General features: G+C 42.2%; 1 protein-coding gene across 2 annotated transcripts in view; it reads left to right on the top strand.

The window, feature by feature from the left end:
• The window catches only part of phf2 (PHD finger protein 2), a 155,159-nt gene that overhangs the window by 89,070 nt on the left and 48,107 nt on the right, over nt 1–17,982 (top strand). For both annotated transcript variants that reach the window (XR_010020456.1, XM_063068125.1), the window contains exons 5-8: nt 9,358–9,499; nt 10,040–10,226; nt 11,061–11,223; nt 12,237–12,324. Coding sequence is in view for 1 of the 2 variants with exons in the window: in XM_063068125.1 (XP_062924195.1) it covers nt 9,358–9,499; nt 10,040–10,226; nt 11,061–11,223; nt 12,237–12,324 (580 nt within the window). In the remaining variant the exon portion in view is untranslated. The remainder of the gene's footprint in view (nt 1–9,357; nt 9,500–10,039; nt 10,227–11,060; nt 11,224–12,236; nt 12,325–17,982) is intronic.

Genomic DNA, 17,982 nt, shown 5'->3' on the forward strand with positions numbered 1-17,982 from the left:
TACCCTAAAGGCTAACCTGCAGGTTGAGTCGGTGGTGAAGAAGGAGAATGCAATGTTGGCATTCATTTCTAGAGATATAGAATATAAGAGCAGGGATGTGAAGTTGAGGCTCTATAAAGCACTTGTGAGACCACACTTGGAGTATTATGTGTAGTTTTGGGCTCCTTATTTTAGAAAGGATTGGGCATTACATGCTTCCGGGATCTGTTTGTGGGAGGAAGTCTTTCTTCGTTTGAACAATTGTCAACTAAATATAGTTTACCAAAAACCCATTTTTTTTTGGTACTTACAAATCAGAGATTTTCTGCGATCTCAATTATATACATTTCCTAGTTGACCTGATAAGAATGTATTAGATGAAATTCTTAATATGAAACCATTCTATAATGGTTCAATACCCGATATTTATGATATGTTGTTGGGAATGAGAAATGATTCTTTAGACAAGATTAAAATTCTTTGGGAACCAAGATTTACAGACCTCAAATTCTGAAGAAACTTGGAATGAGAAAGGATATACCAAAAATTGGAGCGGGTTCAGAGAAGATTCACGAGAATGATTCCAGGAATGAAAGGGTTACTGTATGAGGAACGTCTGGCAGCTCTTGGGCTGTATTCCGTGGAGTTCAGGAGAATGAAGGGGGATCTCATAGAAACATTCCAAATGTTAAAAGGCCTGAACAGATTAGATATGGCAAAGATATTTCCCATGGTCGGGGAGTCTAGGACAAGAGGGCACGACTTCAAGATTGAAGGACATCCATTTAGAACAGAGATGCGGAGAAATTACTTTAGTCAGATGGTGGTAAATCTGTGGAATTTGTTGCCATGAGTGGCTGCGGAGGCCAAGTCATTGGGTGCGTTTAAGGCAGAGATAGAAAGGTTCTTGATTAGCCAGGGCATCAAAGGGTATGGGGAGAAGGCAGGGGAGTTGGGATGACTGGAAGAATTGGATCAACCCATGATTGAATGGTGGAGCCGACTCGATGGGCCAAATGGCCTACTTATGCTCCTATATCTTATGGAGCCTGATTGAATTCCTTGAGGATGTAACAAAATGCATTGATGAACGCAGAGCAGTGGAGTTAGTGTATATGGATTCCAGTAAGATATTTGATAAGTTTCCTCATGTGAGGCTTATTCAGAAAGTAATGGGGCATGGTATCCATGGAGACCTTGCTTTGTGAATCCAGAATTGGCTTGCCCACAGAAGGCAAAGGGTGATTGTGGATGGTTCGTATTCTGTATGGAGGACGGTGACCAGTGGTGTTCCACAGGGATCTGTTTTGGGACCCCTTCTGTTTGTGATTTTTATAAATGTCCTGGATGAAGAAGTGGAAAGGTGGGTTAGTATGTTTGCTGATGACATAAGGGTTGGGGGTGTTGTGGATATACTAGAGGGTTTTCATATGTTACAGTGGGACATCAATACGATGCAGAACTGGGCTGAGAAGTGGCAGATGGAGTTCAACCCAGGTAAATGTGAAGTGCTTCATTTTGGTAGGTCAAATTTGAAGACAGAATATAATATTAATGGTAAGACTCTTGGCAGTATGGATGATCAGCAAGATCCTGGGATTCATGTCCATAGGACACTCAAAGCTGCTGCACAGGTTGACAGTATTGTTAAGAAGGCATATGGTGTGTTGGCCTTCATCAACCATAGGATTGAGTTCAAGAGCTGTGAGGTAATGTTACAGGTATATAAGATCTTAGTTAGACCCCACTTGGAGTTCTGTGTTCAGTTCTGGTCACCTCACTACAGGAAGGATGTTGGATACTATAGAGAGAGATTGCAAGGATGTTACCTGGATTGGAGAGCATGCCTTTTGAGAATAGGATGAGTGAACTTGGCCTTTCCTCCTTGGAGCAACGGAGGATAAGAGGTGACCTAGTAGAGTGATGATGATGATGAGTGGCATTGATTGTGTGGATAGCCAGAGGCTAATACGAGGGGGTGTAGTTTTAAGGTGATTGAAAGTAGGTAAGAGGGGGGTGTCAGAAGTAAGTTTTTCATGCAAAGTGTGGTGGGAGTATGGAATGCATTGCCAGTGACAATGGTAGAGGTACAAAAGAGTCTTTTAAGAGATTCTTAGATAGGTACATAGGTCTTAGAAAAATAGAGGGCTATGTAGCGGGGAAATTCTAGGCAGTTTCTAGAGTAGGTTACATGGTCGGCACAATATTGTGGGCCGAAAGGCCTGTAATGTGCTGTAGATTTCTATGTTTCAAATCAACATAATATAAATAATATGAAGAACCAAACATAAACATGAGAACCAGCCTGAGGCCATAATGTAATTAGGGACAGTGATTACATCAATATGAGTAAACTGATTTGTTTAAGATCTCCTTTCTCTAATTGAATAAGCTTTATTTGAAATGCTGGTTTCACTTTTTAGAGGGTGGATGATAATGGAGTGCAGGATGTGGCCAGCCAGCAGTTCACTGGGTTTGGAGAGTCCTACATCTCTGCGTGGATCTGCAGCAACAACAAGCTATATCACTTCATTCAGGAAAAGATTGGATGGAATATGCAGATTAGTGGATGTTTAGAAGTTGGGCATGTTGGGTGGAGGGCAGGAATAGTGGACGTTGAGGCTTTAGTTAATTCTTTCCTGCAGAGATTCATGTCGGTGCTGCAAGATTAAGACTTTGCTAACCTGGGATTGTCATAAAATGGGTGTCCAAGGAGAATCTGAATCAGAATCACTTTATTGGCAGTATGTGGAGCATACCAGAATTAATTGTGGTTCAGTGCCAAGCATAAAACACAGGACAATATCATAACAGACAACACAATAGCAGCCAATAGCTTACCAGACAATAAGTGCCAACAGCCATGAGCAATCAACAAATGTGCGCAAATGTCAATGATCAAACTTAAATAAATGTGAACATATGAACAGATTAAATAATTATAAAACAGAACAAAGAGAGCAGGAAAGACCATTTAACAGATGTGCAGAGACAGTTGGAATATTGCAGCTGTGTGAGTTTTGTTGAGAAGCTGGATAGCTACAGGAAAGAAACTTCGGAGAGGCCGTGTAGTCCTGGTGGTGTTGGATTTGGTGAATAGGTGGCTGCCAGGGTGGGTGGAGTTAGCAGTAATTTTTTGTAAAGTGTGGCCCAAGTTACCCACAGCACTGCATGGGAAGTGAAGTGATTTCAGTGTCCTGTGAAATTTAAGGTTGAAACCGGAGGTAAGATTGGAATGGGAGAGAAAGGCTTGATGCTTTGGCCTTTATAGAAGCTTTGGTCATGGGAAGGTGGCTGGAGGTTAGTGTCTGGTTGTGAGTGGGCAATGGAGATCAGAGTCTGGTCAGAGAAGAGGGCCAGTGACTGAAAATGGATGTTTAGGTGATAGGGATGCAAGACGGAAACCTAGGTCTAGAGAACAGGGCTGAGAGGAACTTGTCAGAACAAGAGTAAAGGCTTGAAAGGAACACACAAGTTGAAAATTATGGGAGACATTTCTGGGTTGGGTTAGATCAGGCATTGTGCTAAGACCTGCTCCCATTAAATAGTGCTGCTGCTGGTCAAGCAGTTCTACGAGTACGAGGGGTAGCACCTCTGGTGGGAGAACATATCGCGTCCTTTTCAAGGTGGTTAGTCCACCTTTGGTCCCCACCTGGCACTCAGCTCTCACCTGTGGCTCCCTGTAGCTGTTTGCATGCGACAGCGGCCACACCCCGGGCAACGGCTTCGACAAGCCGGCTAAACCAGGTGAGGGTAGCCGACGGGTCTCAAACCCTCGGTGTGATAGGGAGTTGTCTATCCCAGCATGTGAAGACAGACTCTGGCGGATTGAGCGGATGAGACCAATGGAAGGTCCAACAGTCAAGAAGGCGGTCTCTGCCAGCTGCATGGAATGTGTAGAGCACGACAAGACACAGAAGATGTCCTGGTCATCTACTGCGTCTAGTCCCATCTCCAGCCGTCTCGACTTTGTCTTGCCACTGGATCCAGATGGGAATTGGGAAGAGAGAGAGTGACGCTAACGCTGCACAACTCTCCCTCACTTAAATCCAAATCAAGCGCTAGTCTCGACACCACCATCATCATCATCACCATCACCCTCAACGTTTGAAGTCCTGTGGCAATGGTTGAGTGATGAAGCAGCAGGTGTGGATACACTGGGAACTGCAGTCATGGACCTGCACACAGGCGGCTCAGGTTCAATGGTCGTTTTTCGCTGACCGAAGCAGCAGTGAAACTCGGCGTCTACCTGGGCGACTGAGCAGCCCTCTTTAGGAACACACTGCTCACCTCCGTAGTATGAGGAAGGGCCTAGAAAAGGTGCCCTAAGCATTGCCTGCTTCATTACACCCTGGCCAGTTTACTGCGGCTGTCCTGACGAAGGGTCTCGGCCTGAAACGTCGACTGCACCTCTTCCTACAGATGCTGCTTGGCCTGCTGCGTTCACCAGCAACTTTGATGTGTGTTGCTTGAATTTCCAGCATCTGCAGAATTCCTGTTGTTTGGGGATCCTATCTTGGTGGTTGAACAAACACAACTAAACACAAGGTGACACCGCTCACCATTAGCACTTGGAATGTGTGCACGCTATTGGACAACCCTACAGCAAACAGACCAGAGAGAAAAACAGCCTTAGTTGCCAGAGAGCTTGCAAGATACAACATTGACATAGCAGCCCTGAGTGAGACTCGTCTTGGCAACGAAGGTCAGCTGACTGAAACTGGAGGGGGACACACTTTTTTCTGGAGCGGTCGAGGCAGCGATGAGCGTCGTGATGCTGGAGTTGGATTCACCGTCAGGAGTCACCTTGTTCGGAAACTTGCCAGACTCCCCAAGGGTGTGAACAATGGGCTCATGACACTACAGTTTCCGCTACAGAACAGAAGTCAAGCCACCCTGATCAGCGCCTGTGCCCCCACACTGACCAAGCCGGATGAGATGAAAGACAGGTTCTATGAAGAACTAGATGCCCTGCTATCAGCAGTGAGCAGCACCGACAAGCTGATCTTGTTCGGAGACTTCAATGCAAGAATGCAAGAGTAGGGCACGACTCTGCCGCCTGGCGGGGAGTCGTTGGGAGTCATGGAGTGGGAAAATGTAACAGTAACAGCCTACTCTTACTGAAGACCTGTGCAGTACATGACCTGCTCATCACAAACGCAACTTTCTGCCTGCCTACCCATCACAAGACCTCCTGGGTGCACTCCCGCTCTAAGCACTGACATCTTATCGACTATGTCATTGTCAGGAGAAAAGACAGGCAGGATGTCAGAGTGACCAAGGCCATGCGTGGTGCTGTCTGCTGGACAGATCACAGGTTCATCGTCTCCAAAATGAAGCTCCGCATCTGACCCAAGAGGCGACCACAAGGAAGCAAAGCTATGAAAAGATTCAATGTGGCCAGGCTGAAGAACCCCAGCATTGCTTCAGCACTGGCTGAAGATTTAGAAACCAAGCTTGCTGACCTACACCTTGCAGGCAGTGCTGTGGATGACTGGGAATGCTTCAGGGATGCTGAACATTCATCTGCACTGAAGATGCGAGGGCTCTCTACCCGCAAGAAGCTTGACTGGTTCGATGAGAATGATGAGGAGATACAGGCTCAACTTGTTGAAAAGCACTGCCTTCATCATGCCCATCAGAACGACCCATCATCAGCTGCCAAGAAAAACACCTTTACCAGTGCTCGCAGGATAGTTCAAAATAAACTGCATAAAGTGCTAGATGCCTGGCTGAGCGCCAAGGCAGATGAAATACAGGGATACGCTGGCAGAGACGGCTTGAAATGATTCTATGAAGCCTCAACACTCTCTACGGACCTCAGTCTCTCAGGAGATCCCCCCTCCTGAGCATAGATGGTACAACTCTCATTACAGAGAAGGCTCAGATTCTGCAGAGATGGGCTGAACACTTTGAAGCCATCCTCAACCGACCGTCATCTATTAATGATGAGGTGATAGGCAGGATCCCCCTGGTCGACATCAACAGCGCCATGGATGACCCACCGGTAGCAGCCGAAGTCACGAAAGCTGTCAACCCCGGGGCAGATGCCATACCTGCAGAGATCTGCAAAGCCGGTGGTCCTGTACTTATAGAGAAGCTCACCGAGTTGTTCCAGTCTTTTTGGAAGCAAGGATCCATTCCTCAGGAACTTAAAGATGCATCCATCGTACACCTCTACAAGAGGAAGGGCCATCGACAAGTATGCGACAACCACCGAGGAATCTCACTGCTCTCCATTGCAGGAAAAACCCTTGCAAGAGTCCTGCTAAATTGTCTGGTCACTCATCTGGAGCTGGGCCTGCTGCCAGTCACAGTGTGGCTTTTGCAAAGATTGTGGGACTACTGACATGATTTTGTCGTGCGCCAATTTCAGGAGAAGTGTCAGGAGCAGAATCGCGAACTCTACACAACTTTTGTTGACCTCACGAAAGCCTTTGACATTGTCTACCAACAAGGCCTGTGGAGGATCATGTCAAAGTTCGGCTGCCCCACCAAATTCATTCAGATGGTTTGCCAGTTCCATGATGGCATGATGGCCAGAGTGCTGGACAGCGGAGAATCCTCTAAGGCATTCCCAGTCACCAATGGCATCAAACAGGGCTGTGTGCTCGCACCCACACTGTGCAGCATGATGTTTTCTGCCATGCTGAATGATGCCTTCCAGGACAGTGATGCTGGAATCAGCCTCAAGTACAGAGTGGATGAGAAGCTCTTCAACCTGAGGAGACTTCAAGCTATTACCAAAGTGAAGGAGACTGCTCTGAGAGACTTCCTCTTTGCCGATGACTGCGCCCTGTATGCTGGCTCAGAGCCAGATATGCAAGTCAATATGGACAAACTCTTCACGGCTTGTGACAACTTTGGACTCACCATCAACATCAAAAAGACCGAAGTCATGCACCAGCCTGCCCCTCATGCACCATACACAGAACCCAAAATCACAATCAAAGGATAGAAACTACAGGCAGTGGTCCAGTTTACTTGCCTTGGCTGCACCCTCTCCTGAGCAGTGACTATTGATACAGAAGTTAACTGCAGAATAGCAAAGGCAAGTTCTACTTTCGGTAGACTGCGCTCAACTGTATGGGAACGCCGAGGTATCAGTCCAGCAACAAAACCGAAGGTCTACAGAGCCGTGGTTCTCACTACCCTCCTGTATGCCTGTGAAATGTGGACTGTGTATCGAAGGCATGCAAGACAGCTCAACCATTTCCACATGACTTGTCTTCGCAGAATATTAGGCATCAGATGGCAAGACAAAGTACCAGACACTGAAGTTCTCTCTAGAGCAAGTCTACCAACAGTCCACACACTGCTGATGAGAGCACAGACCCGGTGGGCAGGTCATGTCATCCGCATGCCGGACGAGCGCATACCCAAGCAGCTCCTTTTTGGGGAACTCTCTGCTGGAAGATGCTTGCGTGGAGGGCAGAAGAAACGTTATAAAGACACACTAAAGGCCTCCCTGAAGTTGCTTGACATAGACATGACCATCTGGGAAATGCTGGCACAAAACTGCACTACCTGGCACGGCCTTATCCACAAGGGCTGTCAAGCTTACAAAGCAAGGCGCGTTGCTGAAGCACAACATAAACGCGAGCTGCGCAAGTCCAGAGCCACCAGCGCAACAACTGCAGCATCTACACATGTCTGCCCAACATGTGCCAGGACATTCCGTGCCCGAATTGGCCTGACCATTCATCTTCCGACACACCGCATGCAGTCTCAAAGTGACTAATGGTGTCAAGGTCTTCATCGATGACGACGATGGACGAACAAACAGTTCTATAAAAGCATTGGTCCACAAGTGGGCAGTGTGATCCATTTTTCCCAGCAGTGCGCCAAATTACATCATCGGCATAAAAGCAGTTTAAGGCCTGAGGTGCCTGGTCGAATTTCCACAGTACTGTATTTCAACCTGGAATATATTGCAACTGTGTTCTGCCTTGGTAATCATAGTTTGGAAAGAAGTGGTATTTGGAGAATGGAATTTCCAGGCTGCCATGTTTACAGATACCTGACACAGATATAAGAACCCTATAAAGGGCCAATGTGCCATTTGACATCTTAATTACTTGCTCCTATAATTAATTGCAGTTTCTCTCCATTTAGTTAACAGTCTGCCTTTTGATTCTACTTACCAGGTCATCAGTTCACAGTTTTCAACATTAAACTCCATTTGCCAGGTTATTTTGTCAACTCACTCAAGCTGTCTCTGTCCAGTTGCAGAGTTCAAAAATTCCCACTGAAGCAAGCCCTGTGACCTGTTTTCATGACATAGGCAAACTCAGATACCTCATACACTGCTTCTTCCTCTAGGTCATTGACATAGATGGTTAATAATTGAGGGCCAATGACTTAACCTTGGGGTGCTCCATCAGTTACTGGCTCACAGATATGACATACTTAGAACAGCAGTATAGGAGAAACTGGTCAGTAAGACCTACTGTGAAGAGAAAAATGTGCAGCCTGCTTGGACTGCTTTCGTGTTCAGGTTTGTCCAGTGTGATCATTTTACATACAGTGCAAGGAGATTAATTAATGTTCCCTCAGAATTTTTATCATCACTATTGGATTAAAAGTATTGTCTTTCCTGCTTTTTGACTGATGCTGTATAAGGCTATAAGGCATAGGAGCTGAATTAGGTCATTCAACCTATAAAGTTTGCTCTGCCGTTTCAACATGGTTGATTTATTTTCCCTCTCAACCCCATTGTCTTGCCTTCTCCCGATATGCGTCTTCTGATGTGCTGACTTATCAAGAATTTATCAACTTCTCCTTTAAGTATTCCCAATGTTTTGACCTCCTTAGCCATCCATATCAGTGAATTACAAAGATTCACCACCCTCTGGCTGAAGAAATTCCTCCTCATCTCTGTTGTAAGGGAGATGTATTTTGAGGCGGTGCCCTCTGATCCGAGGTATTTCCACTAATGGAAACGTCCTCTCCACCTCCACTCTATATAAGCCTCTCATCATTCAATTGGTTTCACTGAGAACCTTCTGATTCTTCGAAACTCCAATGTGTACAGTCCAAGAGCAATGAAGTGCTCAATGAACCCGTGCATTGTTGGGATCACTCTCTAAAGTCACTATTTTGTTTGATGTTTTTAATCCTCTTATTTACAGCATGTACAGTATATGCTGGCGTAGACCCTTTTGTGTATTTTATAGAAACATTTTAATCAGTTAAAAGAATAAAATTAAAACAAAGTGATTCATTTAAAATAATTTCAATTATGTTAGTTGATGTTCTTTGTAACTTCAATTTTAACTCCTTGGAGATTAGTCTTTTGAGATTTTAATGCCTTCTAAAGTTTAGTTACAAGTGCTTAGAGCAATTAACCGTATGTTATATTCTGGCTTTATTTTCTAGGCCCTGACAGAGTCATCGATGTTGTCGATGTCACTAAACAGAAGACCTGCAAGTTAACCATAAAGGAGTTTGTCGACTACTACTATAGTGCAAACCGGAAGAGAGTTCTTAATGTGATTAATTTTGAATTTTCAGATACCAAGTATGTTTGTTAAACTTAATATTTCTTTATAATTTTGCCATGATGGCACTAATATTTTAAATCTTTCACAAAAATGGCTAAAAATTACAAGGGAACAAGATACATTGCTGCTGAAATATTATTTTGAATGATTACCATTGAAGCATCATTGCTTAGAAAATTACCCCTGACTTTTATTATTAAAGACATGGTAATTTAATTGCATTAAACTTTGTCCTCAAAATGAATTTCACAGTCAAAAAGGAACATGATACTATCTCCATAATTATTTACTAATTGCTTTGAAGAAATGCTTAATAGTCAAGCTCTTCTGGGGAAAAAAAAATAACAATGTGCCACTCATTATTGGTTTGAATCCAATTTTATATTCACATATTTTTCAGAGAAATTTAATGTATGGTGACATTTCACCAGAATTAAAACTTAAAATTAGCCTAAAGGGACAGTGGGGATTAAATAGCAAACCTAACAGTTTTCTTAGTTAGACATTTATAAATACCTTTTTTACAGAAACCAGAATTGCTTTTGTTTTCTTTGCAGAATGTCAAGTTTGGTCGAAGCTCCTGAAATTGTCAAGAAATTATCCTGGGTCGATAATTTGTGGCAAGATGATTCACTTTTTGATAAGCCAAAAGTTACGAAGTATTGCCAGATAGGTGTAAAAGACAGCTATACAGACTTCCACATAGCCTCAGGGGGGTCATCAGTTTGGTATCATCTCCTACGTGTAAGTTATCTTGAATTTTTCAACATGAACAATAATTAACATTCATATTGTAGTTCTTAAGTACTTCAATAGAAATGCTTTATAACAATGCCCATCTGTGTACTGCATCGCACTTGGAAAAACAAATAAAAAATAGCTCAGTGAATCATTGATGGAATCACAGAGTACCACAGAGTCATAAAGCACAGAATGGGTTCTTCAGTCCTTAATAGATGTGCTGATCATCAAGCAGAGGAAGCAATTGATAAGTTTTTATCCCCCCTTGGAGTCTGCCTATGTGTACAGTTCTTTGCAACGCATACAAAGTGCTGGGGGACCTGAAGAAGGGTCTTGGCCTGAAATGTCAATTTTTTATTCATTTCCGTAGATGCTGCCTGATTTGCTGAATTCCTCCAGCATTTTATGCCTTTAGATTTGGATTTCTAACATCTGCAGACTTTCTTGTGTTTATGTATAGTTCTTTCATGATTTCCTATAATTGATTATAGAGAAGCTCTAAGAATGACAAGGATGTATTTTCCCCACATACTATTCATGTTTCTTTTTTGGAAGTGAAGTAATTTATTGTAAAAGATCAGTTGTTTTCCTCCAAAATATCGGAAGGCTAAAAAGACTACTCTATTTAGAACAAGTATGCAAAACTGTCAGGAGCTGTAGTCTGGTAGGGTATTCGCAGTAGCATTTTCTTGGAAACAATAATCAAATGTTCTACTGTCCCAGGTTTTTGCTTTTTAAATCTTTCCACGTATTTTCTCTCTTTTAGTACATATTATTTTACTTGAAACAATTAAAATACTTTGCAGTATTAACTATGACATATATTTTCCTGTCCAGGGAGAGAAAATTTTTTATTTGATTAAGTCAACCTCTGCCAACCTTGCTTTATACGAAAGGTGGAGTTCTTCATCCAATCAGAGTGAAATGTTTTTTGCTGATCAAGTAGACAAGTGCTACAAATGTATCCTGAAACAAGGGCAGAGCCTATTTATTCCATCAGGTACAATGTTTCACTTCTCCTATTTCATTTTTAAAAGAGGCATTTTTAAACAGGTGCATTGGGAAGAATTAAAAGGATTGTGTGTCATGTTGAACACAATTGGCTTTTTATGTAAGAGTTCTAATGTTATTCATTACTTGTGCTTTTGTGTCATTTATTTTGTAAATGTGTTAAAATGTTTATACCTTTCCATGAAGTGTAACCTTTGAAAGAATATTACTAGGTAATTGATATGAATGATGTAAAGTTCTTATTATAGGTGGATAAATTAGTATTAGGGTAGTTGATTTGAGCATGATTTATCTTAGTTTAATTAAAAGACCTAAAGCTATTTGAATGTATACTGGTGAACTGTAATTTCTGTAATAGAAATTACAGAATATAATGTAATAGAAATACATTGTTGCTGCAATCAAATATTTATAAACCACAAGAAACTACTTACAAATAAATATTTGTGTGATTAAAAATTAGCATTATATAATACTGGATGTAATTGAATGAAGATGTACATTTCAAAAGTTAAATGCAGTATATCAACAGGAATGAGTGGACAGCAGGAAAGCAACAGGAGTTCATTACTTACTTGTAAATTGTAATTAAAAATTAGTTGCAAGCATGTGGTTGTAATTATTAAGTTACTGCAAGGGAGAAGTTTGATTTTGGTGTTTAATGCCAAATATATTCAGTAGAACTGAGTGTTAGAATGTGAACATTGATGTTAATTAATGCCCTCACATTTATTTAGCATGTCACCAAAACAAATTGCTCATTTCTGTACATTAAAATCTTACACTTGGTGTTTGACCATTTTATCCTACAGTTGCTGATACCATAGGTTTTGCAATGCATGTAACAGATGTTTTGCCACTTTGCAAAGGGGGCCATATTTTCAATTTTGTGTAAGAACTGAATTGTACAAAATTCTAGTTGTCTTGATACTCAGAGCAACATAAAACATTCAAATTTGTGCTTTCAATTATATGGTAACAGATTTGCATTATTTTTAATAGGTTGGATTTATGCAACATTAACTCCTGTGGACTGCTTGGCTTTTGGAGGATACTTCCTACACAGTCTAAACATTGAAATGCAATTGAGGTATTATGGTATTTAGCATAATTGTGGTGAAAGCACTTTTCAAGGTAGCATTTGCATTCAGGGGATGTCTGTGCTTGATTGATCAAGAATAGAATTCATCCAAATGTGACTGTATTCATAAACAAAACAAACCAATAAATTTAACATAAGAAAATGGGTATATTCAAGAAAGCAAACATAGATTTTTGGACAACAAGGGGAAAACAAGATAGGCAAATTGAGGATAAGAGCAAGTCTTGGATTTTCGTGCATGCTTTGTCAAATGCCGAAGTCCTTCCTGTCATTCCTCACCTCTTGGTCTACCTAATACCTGGTGGACCATCACCCCTCCCCTTACCTTTCTTTCTTCTTTTTGTATTTTACTGCTTATCTTCCTTTTTGCATATATCACCATTTCTACTTGTGACCCTTTGTCAGAACAGGAAACGAGAGAGAAATGCAGGTTAGATTTCAGTAGGAGAGTAGGTGTCAGAAGAATGTATGGAAAAATAGTCAAGTCTGTGATGGAGTAAGTTGAAATGGCTTAATGGCAGCACTTACCACTACATTAGTTTTCTTAGTCCATGCAGTGTATTGCTAATGATACCTTTTGAATGACGGGCCCTTTTTCAGACCTAAAATATAGAAGAGCAAATTGGTCTTGGCAGCAGCAAAGGTGGGGAAGGCTGATGGATATGGCAAAGTCCATGATGTCCAGTTAATTAAAGTTTTGCTTTTTCATTGTTGCTCTTTTACAATTTTGCAACACCTTTTTTTTTCCATTATGAGTGTAAATACTTCATAACGTAATTGTCCAAACCTAGCATTTGACGGTGTTGTATCAACAATGACTGAACAAGGGGAGGCAAACAGAGCAAAGGCTGAGGATGTATATTTATCTCATGATCTCACCTTAAACCCAGTCTTTTGCGGATCGTTTTCCTGTTAAAACACTTCATGCAATTCATCACATTCTTTGGGAAAGATGCAAAGGGAAATGTAAGGAGAGGAGCAGAAAGGTACAGTCAGGCTTACGTCCACACTACGCTGGATAATTTTGAAAACGAAGCTTTTTCTCTTCATTTTGACCCTCCGTCCACACTGAACTGGTGTTTTTAGCCCCCGAAAATGGAGATTTTCAGAAACAGTCTCCAGAGTGAATAAATCTGAAAACGCCTAATATCCATTGCAGTGTCTACGGGGTAACTGGAGCTTTTTAAAACCGCTGTCATGACGTGCCAGAACAAATGGCGGCAGCGCGGCATTTCATTGTTTTCGTCTTATTATTTTTATCCTTATTATTATTACTACTTTATTGTCGCCAAACAATTGATACTAGAGTGTACAGTCATCAGAGCGATATTTGATTCTGCGCTTCGCAGAACCTAACAATTTCAGAACAGACGGCTACGAGACTGAAGCCAGAAGAGTTAGAAATATACTCACCAAATACTTTGACCCATAGCTTACTGAATAAATAAGTATACTCACTTTGCCCTGTTTTCTGTCCTTGCTTGTATGAAGGTGGTTTACCTATTTATGCAAGTAAGAGATTTCTGCTGTGATTCCCCTTAAATATTTCACCTTTCATCTTAAACCTATGAGCAATGCCCCCTCTAAGACGCGCGTTGTGTGCGTGCACACCTTTTGCTACTAGTGCAAAAAGGAATTTAAACTGCACACAAAAGCTTGTCACCCTCTACCTCGTTGGCATTTTAAGTATATTTCATGGTTGTACACAATCACATTTCCTTTTCCGGTTTCTGATGCGGGTGGTGTTGAAGAAATTATTGATTCACTATATGTCGTGTTCCAAAGAAGTAATGGGCGTGAAGCCCAGAAGAACTGCGAGTTCATCTGAAGCAGAATGGCTTAATCAAACTGCTACATGGAAAGCTCTTGAGGTCGGGAATGTGGGTGTTACCTGCGTGTATTGTCGTGATGCAAAAGTTACTGGAGAATTTTCAAGTGGGAAAAGCGGAGTGATATTTAGAAACTTGACTTTTTAAAGCATCATTTAGCAATCAAATCTCAAATGGACGGTGTGCAAAAGCTCCAGCGAGAGAATAGTTTGTTACCCACTACGGGCCTGCTGCATATGTTTTGTGAGAGTGCAGATGAACGAGAGGAAAAATGATTCGACCCAGAGGAGATCAGAGTTCTTATTGACAGTGTTTTGCTAGCTGCTAAAATGAATAGCTACTACAGTACTATAAAACTGAGGCTACGTCCACACTACGCCGGATAATTTTGAAAACAAAGCCTTTTCTCTTCGTTTTGACCCTCCGTCCACATTGAAACGGTGTTTTCATCCCCCGAAAATGGAGCTTTTCTAAAACACTCTCCAGAGTGTGTAAATTTGAAAACGATTGTTGCGCGTTGTAGTATGGATGGGGTAAACGGAGATATTTTAAAATGCTGTCATGGTAACACCACAACAACAATGCTTTTTCTGCTTCTGCTTGGTACTGCGCAAGCACTGCCAGACGGCTGTTATAACGCGCAGTCGGTGTGAACGGCGTGAGAGTTAAATTGTAAAGTGAGCTTTTTTGACTAGATCCCCTAAATTGATTTGATTGAGTCTATCTTTAAAAATGTTAATATCAGGAATATTGTGCAGGTCTGGCGGCAGAAGATTTCACTCTCTTGTTGATCTTGGGTAGAGGACGGCTTCATGCGTGTGTTGTTTACTTTATTGTCTACGTTAATAGTTTGTTTGGAGTTAAACATCTCCACGTTCTCCACTGCTTTGCTGACTTTGTAGTCATTTGTAAGTTGCAGAAACAGCTCGACTTCATTGTCTGTCTAAACAAAGAAGTCCAGTCTGCTTTTTCCAGCGGAGGTTTTCTTTGTATTCCTCGAAGACATTGTTGAAAACTTTCTTTCGCTGATGTTGGTACTCTAGTTTTTGACCAATGGAAATAACGACCACTGACAGCGATGCAGGTGGATGCTTTCCTGGTGTCATAGATTCTTGATTATCTGACTGGCAGACCACAGTATGTGTGCTTGCAACACTGTGTGGGCCACAGAGTGATCAGCAGCACTGGGGCTCCACAGGGGACTGTCTTGTCTCCCTTTCTCTTCACCATTTACACCTCGGACTTCAACTACTGCACAGAGTCTTGTCATCTTCAGAAGTTTTCGGATGACTCTGCCATAGTTGGATGCATCAGCAAGGGAGATGAGGCTGAGTACAGGGCTACGGTAGGAAACTTTGTCACATGGTGTGAACAGAATTTTCTGCAGCTTAATGTGAAAAAGACTAAGGAGCTGGTGGTAGACTTGAGGAGAGCTAAGGTACCGGTGACCCCTGTTTCCATCCAGGGGGTCAGTGTGGACACGGTGGAGGATTACAAATACCTGGGGATACGAATTGACAATAAACTGGACTGGTCCAAGAACACTGAGGCTGTCTACAAGAAGTGTCAGAGCCGTCTCTATTTCCTGAGGAGACTGAGGTCCTTTAACATCTGCCGGACAATGCTGAGGATGTTCTATGAGTCTGTGGTGGCCAGTGCTATCATGTTTGCTGTTGTGTGCTGGGGCAGCAGACTGAGGGTAGCAGACACCAACAGAATCAACAAACTTATTCGTAAGGCCAGTGATGTTGTGGGGATGGAACTGGACTCTCTCACGGTGGTGTCTGAAAAGAGGATGCTGTCTAAGTTGCATGCCATCTTGGTCAATGTCTCCCATCCACTACATAATGTACTGGTTGGGCACAGGAGTACATTCAGCCAGAGACTCATTCCTCCGAGATGCAACACAGAGCGTCATAGGAAGTCATTCCTGCCTGTGGCCATCAAACTTTACAACTTCTCCCTTGGAGGGTCAGACACCCTAAGCCAATAGACTAGTCCTGGACTTATTTCATAGTTTATTGGCATAATTTACATATTACTATTTAACTATTTATGGTTCTATTACTATTTATTATTTATGGTGCAACTGTAATGAAAACCAATTTCCCCCGGGATCAATAAAGTATGACTATGACTAGCACAACGCCGCCGTGGAAACGTAAATATTATACTGTTTCCTCTTTGCTTGTTTTCTGTAGATGTGTCTGCGTATGCCCAGTAGGAGTCGATTCGCCCAAATATCTGTTTTAATGTGGACAGAGATATTTTGAGAAACACCTAGTGTGGATGCCTGTTGTTTTTACTCGAAACCGGCATTTTCAAAATTATCCAGTCTAGTGTGGACATAGCCTGAGTATTAGTTCCTAATAGATATCCATGCAGGAGTTTATCCAGTATAAACTGCCATGTTCTTTTGAATGTAAATGAACAAAATTAGTGCAGACACCTAGTGCAGATAATGGCCTGCCTTCAAACAAAGATTGGATTCTCCAAATCTTTATTTTCATTGTAACGTTCAAGCTGATTGTCGATACCTTCAAATTCTTCATAGTCTTAACTTGTTGAAGTAGCGAAATTGTTTCTTTTTTGCTCCCAACTGTTTCTGGCATCTCCAAGACTGAATGCTTGAAACTGCAGTGAGCAAAACAGTTCAGAATTGTCTTACTGTTTATTACTTGCCAACTATTAAAGACAAAAATCATTGTTTTTGAACACAAGCACACACAATCTAAAAATTGTTTGCTCTAAATATGGTGTAGTGTTTAAAAGCCACATGACCTGCATGCAATAGGTACTAGTTAGAAACTGTTCAGCAACAGTTGGGACCTCTTTTGGGGCAGGCATGACCTGTACAAAAAGGATGGGTTGCACTTGAGTCCGAGGGGGACCAATATCCTGGCAGGGAGGTTTGCTAAGGCTATTGGGGAGAGTTTAAACTGGAAGAGGTGGTTGGCTTACAAATAGAGAAGGCTTGAGACAGTGTGAGAGAGAGGATAGGCAGGTGATTGAGAAGGGACGCGCTCAGACTGATGGTTTGAGATGTGACTATTTTAATGTAAGAAGCATCATGAACAAAGCGGATGAGCCTAGAGCGTGGATCAGTACTTGGAGCTATGATGTTGCGGTCATTACAGAGATTTGGATGGCTCAGGGGCAGGAATAAATGTTTCAGAAAGGACGGAGGGAGGCAAAAGAGGTGGGGGCATGGTACTGATGATCAGAGATAGTGTCACAGCTGCAGAAAAGGTGGAAGTCATGGAGGGATTGTTTTACTGAGACTCTGTGGATGGAAGTTAGGAACAGGAACGGGTCAATAACTCTACTGGGTGTTTTTTATAGACCACCCAATAGTAACAGGGACATTGAGGAGCAGATAGGGAGACAGATTCTGGAAAGGTATAATAATAACAGGGTTGTTGTGGTGGGAGATTTTAATTTCCCAAATATTGATTGGCATCTTCCTAGAGCAAGGGATTTCGATGGGGTGGAGTTTGTAGGGTGTGTTCAGGAAGGTTTCCTGACACAATATGTACATAAGCCTACAAGAGGAGAGGCTATACTTGATCTGGTATTGGGAAATGAACCTGGTCATGTGTCAGGTCTCTCAGTGGGAGAACATATTGGAGATAGTGATCATAATTCTATCTCCTTTACCATAGCATTGGAGAGGGATAGGAACAGACAAGTTTTAGGAAAGCATTTAATTGGAGTAAGGGGAAATATGAAGCTATCAGGCAGGAACTTGGAAGCATAAATTGGGGACAGTTATTCTCAGGGAAATGTACGACAGAAATGTGGCAAACGTTCAGGGGAT

The sequence above is a fragment of the Mobula hypostoma genome, chromosome 15 (genome assembly GCF_963921235.1).
Source record: "Mobula hypostoma chromosome 15, sMobHyp1.1, whole genome shotgun sequence".
Taxonomy (NCBI): domain Eukaryota; kingdom Metazoa; phylum Chordata; class Chondrichthyes; order Myliobatiformes; family Myliobatidae; genus Mobula; species Mobula hypostoma.